At 43.5% G+C, this 12,646-nt stretch overlaps 1 protein-coding gene across 2 annotated transcripts in view; it reads right to left on the reverse strand.

Moving 5' to 3' along the window:
- The window catches only part of LOC128665755 (reticulon-3), a 284,724-nt gene that overhangs the window by 147,422 nt on the left and 124,656 nt on the right, over window positions 1-12,646 (reverse strand). For both annotated transcript variants that reach the window (XM_053719947.1, XM_053719946.1), the window contains exon 3: window positions 10,724-11,830. In XM_053719947.1, coding sequence (XP_053575922.1) covers window positions 10,724-11,830 — 1,107 coding nt within the window. The remainder of the gene's footprint in view (window positions 1-10,723; window positions 11,831-12,646) is intronic.

A 12,646-nucleotide genomic window follows, 5' to 3' on the forward strand; every position in this document is an offset into this window, starting at 1 on the left:
AGTCAGCAGAGCATTGCACCCACTTTCAAATGGTATGATTAACCCCTTAATAACAAAAACAGAATAAAAAATGACAAAAACGTTTTTTAAACACAGTCACAACAACTGGCACAGTCTACTGTGATTGTTACCCTCCTCAAACATGACTTTGAAGCCTTTTGAGCCCTTCAGAGATGTCCTATATCATGCAGAGGGAAGCTGAATGTCTCTGTCAGTATTTTTAGCTACACAGAAAAGCACTAAAATAGGCCCTTCCCACTCATATTGCAACAGTTGAAAGCCTGTTACTAGGCAAAAATCGATTAACATGCCAGGAAACGTTTTATATTACACTTTTATAAGAGTATGTATCTCTGTTAATAAGCCTGATACCAGTCGCTATCACTGCATTTAAGGCTTAACTTACATTAATCCGGTATCAGCAGCATTTTTCTAGCAAATTCCATCCCTAGAAATATGTTAACTGCACATACTTTATTGCAGGAAAACCTGCACGTTATTCGCCCTCTGAAGTTACCTCACTCCTCAGAATATGTGAGAACAGCAATGGATCTTAGTTACTTCTGCTAAGATCATAGAAATCACAGGCAGATTCTTCTTCTAATGCTGCCTGAGATGAAACAGTACACTCTGGTACCATTTAAAAATAAACTTTTGATTTAAGTTAAAAAACTAACTATAATACACCACTCTCCTCTTACTACGTCCATCTTTGTTGAGAGTTGCAAGAGAATGACTGGATATGGCAGTGAGGGGAGGAGCTATATAGCAGCTCTGCTGTGGGTGATCCTCTTGCAACTTCCTGTTGGGAAGGAGAATATCCCACAAGTAATGGATGATCCGTGGACTGGATACACTTAACAAGAGAAATACTCCTAGGAGTATCTGACTAGCCATGTGGAAAACTAGGCCCCAAATAAAGATTTATCTCCCTCAGAGAAAAAACGTTCTAGTTATGAAAACATGTAAACGTTTTGACACTAAATAATATTAACATGAGTATTACCCTGTTTTGTAAGCATGATCCCAGTCGTTAAATCACTGCATCAAGCTTACCTCAAATACACAAGGCTCTGTCAGCATTTTCTAGAACTTAGTCATCTCTCTAGAAAGAAAAATACTGAACATACCTCAAAGCAGGTAATCTGCAGACCGTTCCCCCAACTGAAGTATTCCCATACACTTCAGTTATGTGTGAGAACAGCAATGGACCTTAGTTACAAACCGCTAAGATCATCAACCTCCAGGCAGAATTCTCTAACTTCTGCCTGAGAGTAAAACAGTACAACGCCGGTACCGTTTAAAAATAACAAACTTTTGATTGAAGGTAAAACTACACTAAGTCACCACATATCTCTTGATACTTCCCTTGTCGAGAGTTGCAAGAGAATGACTGGAGGTGGGGGTTAGGGGAGGATCTATATAGACAGCTCTGCTGTGGGTGTCCTCTTGCAACTTCCTGTTGAGAAGGAGAATATCCCACAAGTAATGAATGAACCCGTGGACTGGATACACCTTACAAGAGAAATAGAGATGTTGCTATTTAATCCTTGCTCCAAGTCTGATCCCTGGGGGACTCCACTGATTACCTTTGTCCAATCTGAGTACAATCCGTTTACTACTACTCGTAGCTCCCTGTCTTTTATCCAGTTATTTATCCATGAACTAACATTTTCAGCTATTTCCAGTCCCTTAATTTTGTACATTAATCTCTCATGTGGCACAGTATCAAACGCCTTTGCAAAATCCAAGTATATCATATCAACCGATTCCCCTTTTTTCTATTTTTTACGTACTTCCTCATAGAATCTAATTAGATTAGTTTGACATGATCTATTTCTCATAAAACCATGCTGATTTGAACTCATAGGGGCCGATTTACCAAATGGCGGTGCGGACATGATTCGTTGTAGCAAATCATGTCCGCCCGACATCGCTGAATGCCAACAGCGTATTCTGGTGAAATGCCGACAGCGTATAAACTGCTTGTGCAATGCCCCCCCCCCCTGCAGATTCGCGGCCAATTGGCCGCTAGCAGGGTGTGTCAATTAATCCGATCATATATGATCAGGTTGATTGCTGTCCGCAGCCTCAGAGGTGGTGGACTAGTTAAGTAGCAGCATTCTTAAGGCCGCTGCTTCTTAACTGCTGTTTTGGTATCAGGGGCCATTCGGCCCTTGATAAATCGGCCCCATAATCATTTATACACTAATATACTCATCATAATCCTGTGTAATCCCTTCAAGTATCTTCCCCACTTTTGATGTCAGACTAACTGGTCTATAGCTTCCTGGATCAGCCCTGCTTCCCTTTTTAAAGAGTGGCACCACATAAGCTTTACGCCAATCCTGGGGTACTATGCCTGAGGATAATATACAGTGTCCATTTTAAGACATTCTTTTTCCCTCCTCCATTATTTTAAACCCCATCCTTTCTGCTTCATGCTGCATCCTGTGTCCTCCCTGCACTATGCTGCCTCCTCTGCCCTCCCTGCACTATGCTGCCTCCTCTGTCCTCCCTGCACTATGCTGCCTCCTGTACCCTCCCCTCCTCCATGCTGCCTCCTCTGCTCTCACTTCTTATTTCCCTTTTATATTATCCAGTTTTTCCCTGATATCCTCTAGAGATAACCCAGTTAATGGTATGGGCTTGAATGTTCTAGTTTGTTTCAAGGTAAATCCCATTGGATCCTCTTGTGTATAAAGAAGAAAATAACTGGTTTAGTACCTCAGCCTTCTCCCTGCTAATCATGCTATCCCTTCACACATTTTATTGTGCCTATATTTTCCTACTTAGATATTGTGTTATTTATATACTTAAAAAAACTTCTAGGGTTTGACTTAGAATCTTTTGCAATTACTCTTTCATTTTCAATTGTCAAAACTGACGTTTGTTTGAGGGGGATAATGGTCTGAGGCTGTTTTCAGGGTTTAGGTGATGCTCCTTAGTTCCAGTGAAGGGTCATCTTAAAAGGGACAGCCTACTTTATTTTTTTTTTATTGTTTAAAAAGCAAAATGCCTTTAATACCTATTCCCCAGCTTTGCATAACCGTTGCCCGTTACCAAGCCCTGCAGGCCAGGCCACCCCTTATCTCAGTGCCTTTTTTTTTTAAAAAAAAACAGAATTTATGTTTACCTGATAAATTTCTTTCTCCAACGGTGTGTCCGGTCCACGGCGTCATCCTTACTTGTGGGATATTCTCTTCCCCAACAGGAAATGGCAAAGAGCCCAGCAAAGCTGGTCACATGATCCCTCCTAGGCTCCGCCTACCCCAGTCATTCGACCGACGTTAAGGAGGAATAATAGCATAGGAGAAACCATATGGTACCGTGGTGACTGTAGTTAAAGAAAATAAATTATCAGACCTGATTAAAAAACCAGGGCGGGCCGTGGACCGGACACACCGTTGGAGAAAGAAATTTATCAGGTAAACATAAATTCTGTTTTCTCCAACATAGGTGTGTCCGGTCCACGGCGTCATCCTTACTTGTGGGAACCAATACCAAAGCTTTAGGACACGGATGAAGGGAGGGAGCAAATCAGGTCACCTAAATGGAAGGCACCACGGCTTGCAAAACCTTTCTCCCAAAAATAGCCTCAGAAGAAGCAAAAGTATCAAACTTGTAAAATTTGGTAAAAGTGTGCAGTGAAGACCAAGTCGCTGCCCTACATATCTGATCAACAGAAGCCTCGTTCTTGAAGGCCCATGTGGAAGCCACAGCCCTAGTGGAATGAGCCGTGATTCTTTCGGGAGGCTGCCGTCCGGCAGTCTCGTAAGCCAATCTGATGATGCTTTTAATCCAAAAAGAGAGAGAGGTAGAAGTTGCTTTTTGACCTCTCCTTTTACCTGAATAAACAACAAACAGGGAAGATGTTTGTCTAAAATCCTTTGTAGCATCTAAATAGAATTTTAGAGCGCGAACAACATCCAAATTGTGCAACAAGCGTTCCTTCTTTGAAACTGGTTTCGGACACAGAGAAGGTACGATAATCTCCTGGTTAATGTTTTTGTTAGAAACAACTTTTGGAAGAAAACCAGGTTTAGTACGTAAAACCACCTTATCTGCATGGAACACCAGATAAGGAGGAGAACACTGCAGAGCAGATAATTCTGAAACTCTTCTAGCAGAAGAAATTGCAACTAAAAACAAAACTTTCCAAGATAATAACTTAATATCAACGGAATGTAAGGGTTCAAACGGAACCCCCTGAAGAACTGAAAGAACTAGATTGAGACTCCAAGGAGGAGTCAAAGGTTTGTAAACAGGCTTGATTCTAACCAGAGCCTGAACAAAGGCTTGAACATCTGGCACAGCTGCCAGTTTTTTTGTGAAGTAACACCGACAAGGCAGAAATCTGTCCCTTCAGGGAACTTGCCGATAATCCTTTTTCCAATCCTTCTTGAAGGAAGGATAGAATCCTAGGAATCTTAACCTTGTCCCAAGGGAATCCTTTAGATTCACACCAACAGATATATTTTTTCCAAATTTTGTGGTAAATCTTTCTAGTTACAGGCTTTCTGGCCTGAACAAGAGTATCGATAACAGAATCTGAGAAACCTCGCTTCGATAAAATCAAGCGTTCAATCTCCAAGCAGTCAGCTGGAGTGAAACCAGATTCGGATGTTCGAACGGACCCTGAACAAGAAGGTCTCGTCTCAAAGGTAGCTTCCAAGGTGGAGCCGATGACATATTCACCAGATCTGCATACCAAGTCCTGCGTGGCCACGCAGGAGCTATCAAGATCACCGACGCCCTCTCCTGATTGATCCTGGCTACCAGCCTGGGGATGAGAGGAAACGGCGGGAACACATAAGCTAGTTTGAAGGTCCAAGGTGCTACTAGTGCATCCACTAGAGCCGCCTTGGGATCCCTGGATCTGGACCCGTAGCAAGGAACTTTGAAGTTCTGACGAGAGGCCATCAGATCCATGTCTGGAATGCCCCAAAGTTGAGTGACTTGGGCAAAGATTTCCGGATGGAGTTCCCACTCCCCCGGATGCAATGTCTGACGACTCAGAAAATCCGCTTCCCAATTTTCCACTCCCGGGATGTGGATAGCAGACAGGTGGCAGGAGTGAGACTCCGCCCATAGAATAATCTTGGTCACTTCTTCCATCGCTAGGGAACTCCTTGTTCCCCCCTGATGGTTGATGTACGCAACAGTCGTCATGTTGTCTGATTGAAACCGTATGAACTTGGTCCTCGCTAGCTGAGGCCAAGCCTTGAGAGCATTGAATATCGCTCTCAGTTCCAGAATATTTATCGGTAGAAGAGATTCTTCCCGAGACCAAAGACCCTGAGCTTTCAGGGATCCCCAGACCGCGCCCCAGCCCATCAGACTGGCGTCGGTCGTGACAATGACCCACTCTGGTCTGTGGAATGTCATCCCTCGTGACAGGTTGTCCAGGGACAGCCACCAACGGAGTGAGTCTCTGGTCCTCTGATTTACTTGTATCTTTGGAGACAAGTCTGTATAGTCCCCATTCCACTGACTGAGCATGCACAGTTGTAATGGTCTTAGATGAATGCGCGCAAAAGGAACTATGTCCATTGTCGCTACCATCAACCCGATCACTTCCATGCACTGAGCTACGGAAGGAAGAGGAACGGAATGAAGTATTCGACAAGAGTCCAGAAGCTTTGTCTTTCTGGCCTCTGTTAGAAAAATCCTCATTTCTGAGGAGACTATAATTGTTCCCAAGAAGGGAACCCTTGTTGACGGGGATAGAGAACTCTTTTCCACGTTCACTTTCCAGCCGTGCGATCTGAGAAAGGCCAGGACGATGTCCGTGTGAGCCTTTGCTCGAGGGAGGGACGACGCTTGAATCAGAATGTCGTCCAGGTAAGGTACAACTGCAATGCCCCTTGGTCTTAGCACAGCTAGAAGGGACCCTAGTACCTTTGTGAAAATCCTTGGAGCAGTGGCTAATCCGAAAGGAAGCGCCACGAACTGGTAATGTTTGTCCAGGAATGCAAACCTTAGGAACCGATGATGTTCCTTGTGGATAGGAATATGTAGATACGCATCCTTTAAATCCACCGTGGTCATGAATTGACCTTCCTGGATGGAAGGAAGGATAGTTCGAATGGTTTCCATCTTGAAAGATGGGACCTTGAGAAATTTGTTTAAGATCTTGAGATCTAGGATTGGTCTGAACGTTCCCTCTTTTTTGGGAACTATGAACAGATTGGAGTAGAACCCCATCCCTTGTTCTCTCAATGGAACAGGATGAATCACTCCCATTTTTAACAGGTCTTCTACACAATGTAAGAACGCCTGTCTTTTTATGTGGTCTGAAGACAACTGAGACCTGTGGAACCTTCCCCTTGGGGGAAGTCCCTTGAATTCCAGAAGATAACCCTGGGAGACTATTTCTAGCGCCCAAGGATCCAGAACATCTCTTGCCCAAGCCTGAGCGAAGAGAGAGAGTCTGCCCCCCACCAGATCCGGTCCCGGATCGGGGGCCGATATTTCATGCTGTCTTGGTAGCAGTGGCAGGTTTCTTTGCCTGCTTTCCCTTGTTCCAGCCTTGCATTGGTCTCCAAGCTGGCTTGGCCTGAGAAGTATTACCCTCTTGCTTAGAGGACGTAGCACCTTGGGCTGGTCCGTTTTTACGAAAGGGACGAAAATTAGGTCTATTTTTTGCCTTGAAAGGCCGATCCTGAGGAAGGGCATGGCCCTTACCCCCAGTGATATCAGAGATAATCTCTTTCAAGTCAGGACCAAACAGCGTTTTCCCCTTGAAAGGAATGTTTAGTAGCTTGTTCTTGGAAGACGCATCAGCCGACCAAGATTTCAACCAAAGCGCTCTGCGCGCCACAATAGCAAACCCAGAATTCTTAGCCGCTAACTTAGCCAATTGCAAAGAGGCGTCTAGAGTGAAAGAATTAGCCAATTTGAGAGCATTGACTCTGTCCATAATCTCCTCATAAGGAGGAGAGTCACTATCGAGCACCTTAATCAGTTCATCAAACCAGAAATATGCGGCTGTAGTGACAGGGACAATGCATGAAATGGGTTGTAGAAGGTAACCCTGCTGAACAAACATCTTTTTAAGCAAACCTTCTAATTTTTTATCCATAGGATCTTTGAAAGCACAACTATCCTCTATGGGAATAGTGGTGCGTTTGTTTAAAGTAGAAACCGCTCCCTCGACCTTGGGGACTGACTGCCATAAGTCCTTTCTGGGGTCGACCATAGGAAACAATTTTTTAAATATGGGGGGAGGGACGAAAGGAATACCGGGCCTTTCCCATTCTTTATTAACAATGTCCGCCACCCGCTTGGGTATAGGAAAAACTTCTGGGAGCCCCGGCACCTCTAGGAACTTGTCCACTTTACATAGTTTCTCTGGGATGACCAAATTTTCACAATCATCCAGAGTGGATAATACCTCCTTAAGCAAAATGCGGAGATGTTCCAATTTAAATTTAAAAGTAATCACATCAGATTCAGCCTGCTGAGAAATGTTCCCTAAATCAGTAATTTCTCCCTCAGACAAAACCTCCCTGGCTCCCTCAGATTGGGTTAGGGGCCCTTCAGAGATATTAATATCAGCGTCGTCATGCTCTTCAGTAACTAAAACAGAGCATCCACGCTTACGCTGACAAGGGTTCATTTTGGCTAAAATGTTTTTGACAGAATTATCCATTACAGCCGTTAATTGTTGCATAGTAAGGAGTATTGGCGCGCTAGATGTACTAGGGGCCTCCTGAGTGGGCAAGACTCGTGTAGACGAAGGAGGGAATGATGCAGTACCATGCTTACTCCCCTCACTTGAGGAATCATCTTGGGCATCATTGTCATTATCACATAAATCACATTTATTTAAATGAATAGGAATTCTGGCTTCCCCACATTCAGAACACAGTCTATCTGGTAGTTCAGACATGTTAAACAGGCATAAACTTGATAAGAAAGTACAAAAAACGTTTTGAAATAAAACCGTTACTGTCACTTTAAATTTTAAACTGAACACACTTTATTACTGCAATTGCGAAAAAACATGAAGGAATTGTTCAAAATTCACCAAACTTTCACCACAGTGTCTTAAAGCCTTGAAAATATTGCACACCAATTTTGGAAGCTTTAACCCTTAAAATAACGGAACCGGAGCCGTTTTAAGCTTTAACCCCTTTACAGTCCCTGGTATCTGCTTTGCTGAGACCCAACCAAACCCAAGGGGAATACGATACCAAATGATGCCTTCAGAAGTCTTTTATCAGTATCAGAGCTCCTCTCACATGCGACTGCATGCCATGCCTCTCAAAAACAAGTGCGCAACACCGGCGCGAAAATGAGACTCTGCCTATGCTTTGGGAAAGCCCCTAAAGAATAAGGTGTCTAAAACAGTGCCTGCCGATATAATTATATCAAAATACCCAGAATAAATGATTCCTCAAGGCTAAATAAGTGTTAATATCAATCGATTTAGCCCAAAAAATGTCTACAGTCTAAATAAGCCCTTGTGAAGCCCTTATTTACAATCGTAATAAACATGGCTTACCGGATCCCATAGGGAAAATGACAGCTTCCAGCATTACATCGTCTTGTTAGAATGTGTCATACCTCAAGCAGCAAAGGACTGCAAACTGTTCCCCCAACTGAAGTTAATGCTCTCAACAGTCCTGTGTGGAACAGCCATGGATTTTAGTTACGGTTGCTAAAATCATTTTCCTCATACAAACAGAATTCTTCATCTCTTTTCTGTTTCTGAGTAAATAGTACGTACCAGCACTATTTGAAAATAACAAACTCTTGATTGAATAATGAAAAACTACAGTTAAACACTAAAAAACTCTAAGCCATCTCCGTGGAGATGTTGCCTGTACAACGGCAAAGAGAATGACTGGGGTAGGCGGAGCCTAGGAGGGATCATGTGACCAGCTTTGCTGGGCTCTTTGCCATTTCCTGTTGGGGAAGAGAATATCCCACAAGTAAGGATGACGCCGTGGACCGGACACACCTATGTTGGAGAAAAGCTTTTTACAATCTTGCTCTACAGCCAGACAGTGCTAGTTCATGTTTGCCATATAGATCAAACTATGCTCACTCCCATGGAGAATGATAATGGTTTCACAAGAACACGCACTGATTGGCTAAAATGCAAGATTGTAAAACACCGAGATAAGGGGTCAGTCTGCAGAGATACAAGGTAATTACAGAGGTAAAAAGTATATTAATATAACAGTGTTGGTTATGCTAAACTGGGGAATGGGTAATAAAGGGATTATCTATCTTTTTAAACAATAACAATTTTCAAGTAGATTGTCCCTTTAATGCTACAAGATACAAAGGTTATTTTAGACTTTGCAGCAGCAGTTTGGCGAGGCCCTTATCTGTTCAATCAAGACTGTACCCCGTACACAAAGCGAGGTTATAGTGATGAGTTTGGTGTGGAGGGCCTTGAGTGGCCTGAACACAGTCCTGACCTCAAACCCAATTACCCCTCTGACAATAATTGTGTGGCCGACCTTGTCTTCTAACATCACTGCTTGACCTCAAATGCTCTTATAACTGAATAAGAACAACTGCAAACTCTTGTAGAAAACCTTCCTAGAGGAGTGCCGGCTGTTATAGCCATAACTCCTCTAGGGGGGGCTGAATATTAATGCCCATGGTTTTAGAATGGGATGTCCAACACAAGCACCTACAGAGGTCAGATGGTCAGGTGTCTACACACTTCTGGCCATACTGTGTGTGTTATATATATATATACATACATACATATAGTGTGCGTGTATTTATATACGATTCCCACACACACTGGAATTTTTAGAACAATGTCGCTTCTTTAATTCTTTAGCTTCCTGCTGTAATATACAATCTGCATTTATTGTACACATCTAACCTGAACAACAAGAAATACTAAATCTTAAAACCGTTAGATATCAGTTTCCTGTCTAAGCAGAAGTAACGCCACAAATACAGAGAGAAAACCTGACACTGTTGGTTTCCTTATTTTATCTGTTATTCTGCTTCTCCATTTCAGTATCACGGGAGACCAACAGCTGCCAAACATCTAGCCAGCCAATAGCAACTGTCAGTTATCACTGGGTGCGGCAGGCACAATATTCCTTTTTTATGTTTAACCCTTTAACTAACAGGAACAGTAAGCAACAAACTGCAAAATAGGGAAAGGTTTTTATTTTAGATCTGCATAGGGTGTTGCGTATCTAACTGCTTACCCTGGTCTGTACCTTGTGGTTTAATAGTTAAAAAAAATTATAAATTCAAAACAGAAGTGGGGCAGTTACTTGAAACATAATACATTCATGTATGATTCTAGGGAGCCTCCCACTAAAAATATTAAAAATGCTTCTTATAAAACACAAACAAAAAACATTCATGCAGATAGAGGCCAAAAGGTAAGGTCAGCTCAGGCAGTGTGAAGAAGAGGTGTATACGTGATAAACCTACTATAGATCAGTCATAAAGGTAGGCAGGAACAGGCAAAGGGGAGACAGTGAGCAACACGAAGAGATTAGGCTGGGATGTCAACAGTGACTAGGGCATGCTGGGTAAACAGAGGTGCAGAACTGGGAATCTACAATGCATGCCAAAGATGGATGACATCTACAGTGTTTGCCAATGATGCATGATACATGCCAGTAGCAAAGGACAGCAGTGGCTTGGGCGTGTGATGTGTGGTTCAAGCCAATAGGTACTCAGCCCATGCTATCTGTTCATCAAGGATGTACCAACATGGTTCCTCTGTTACCTTTTATATGCTGGGTTTTATCAGCGGACACGGCCCCCTCGAGTGATCCTCCTCTGTTTGTCAAACCATAGGACTGTGCACCTTCAAGGCAACCAGAATGTAGAGAGGCACACAGGATTTCTGGAGAAGACTCTCTACTCTCCGAGTCCCATTCATGTCCTGCATCTGCCAGCGCTTTTAATGCTTCAATGGTCAGGTTCTCTTGCCTTCGATCTTCTAGAAATTCTGCCTCTAAATGCCCGGTTACCACATACTGCTGTATATTGCCGGATTCCCCTAAATCCACAAAACCTTCACTTTGTGGGGAACCAGGAGAGTGCAAAGCAGCACGAGCTAAACATGAGGCCTGAATCTTAAGGTTTTCTTCTGGACACAGAGTCCTTGCATCTGGATTCTCATATTCTGGAGTGTCATCACCCTCAGTCTCTGAAATAACTACAGATTTCTTATTGTTTTGGGTCTCGTTGAGCTCGGCCCACCCATTTTCAGACTGGTTTGCTCTCTCTACGGCTGAGCTCTTAAACCTCCAGCCTGCGTCTATAACTGTGTCATCGGACTCCCCAGAGCTATCAATTTCATCATCTGCATCCGGCCATCGTATTTCAGTATTCGCATCAAAAGGACGTTCTTCCCTCTGTTGTGCTGTAGATTCTTCATGATACACCCGCCAAGACCCTATACCTGGTTTCAGATTGCCATCTTCTTCCATATTGTCCTTTGTAGTGTCTTGTGGCAAAGCAGCAGGAGTGGCCTTGTCCCCAGATAATTCAGGATACGAACAGCTGAAGGAGAAGTCTGCAGGAGCAAAATTGTTCCTGGAAAGTACATTTTGATCACTGTCTCTTGTAAAACTATGCACAGGATCCAGGTTTAGAGAGAGCTCTTCCTGATTTACACTTACAAAAGTACCTGGGTGTGTAAATCCAGAGTGTAGGGGTGGGACTGACGGATGATCAAAGCTCTCTTGCGTGAAAGGAATGTCCGAGTGTCCCTCCATGCTGACTCGCCCTTCGCCAGCAAAGTCCTTAAATTCAAAGTCTATGCTCTTGGTAATCACCTCAAAGGGAGATCCTGGTGATTCGAGGGTGGGCTGTTGGGTGTCAAGTTCTGGAGAAAAGGGTTTCAGAGAACAAGCTGTAAAGGAACTGCTCCTCTACTAAACATTGTGTTGATTTGAAAAGACAAAGCCTTTGCACAACTAACAATCTGCAATACTCTGAAGTTACTCACTGGAAACAACGCCACAAGCACTGAAAGCGGCTGCTGAAGGCACCGGCTAACTAATGTCAAGCTTCTGATGCCTGCCTGATGCGTCACTTGCGTCATGCCTGATGCGTCACTCGTGTCCTGCCTGATGAGTCACTCGCGTCCTGCCTGATGCGTCACTCGCGTCCTGCCTGATGCGTCACTCGCGTCCTGCCTGATGCGTCACTCGCGTCCTGCCTGATGCGTCACTCGCGTCCTGCCTGATGCGTCACTCGCGTCCTGCCTGATGCGTCACTTTAATTAGTACATTGACTATAAGAAGTGAGTCTAACATCCCAAACAAAAGAAAAGTATTTTATGGCTATTCACTGCTTTAACCCCTTGGGTGCCAGAGGGATGTGCTGTGGCACTCTGACAGCTAAGGGGTTAAAAAGATGGTAGCCTTCTGCCTTTTCCATAGATTTTCAGGCATTAAAAGGACCTTAAACCAATTTTACACTCTGATCACTGGAATAAGGCTGTTCCTACTTGGATACACTTCCTGGAACCTATTCCATCCGGGAGTGCCCTTAAAACACCAACTGGATATATAGGTCGCCTGAGACTTTCCAAACCTAGAAAGAGTACCTTAATTGCACGTGTTTTTGTTCTGTTTTATTTTGTTATTTATCTGACAATGAATCTATGACATTAAAATCAATAAAGCATTTAATAAAA

The sequence above is a fragment of the Bombina bombina genome, chromosome 7 (assembly GCF_027579735.1).
Source record: "Bombina bombina isolate aBomBom1 chromosome 7, aBomBom1.pri, whole genome shotgun sequence".
In the NCBI taxonomy this organism is placed as follows: domain Eukaryota; kingdom Metazoa; phylum Chordata; class Amphibia; order Anura; family Bombinatoridae; genus Bombina; species Bombina bombina.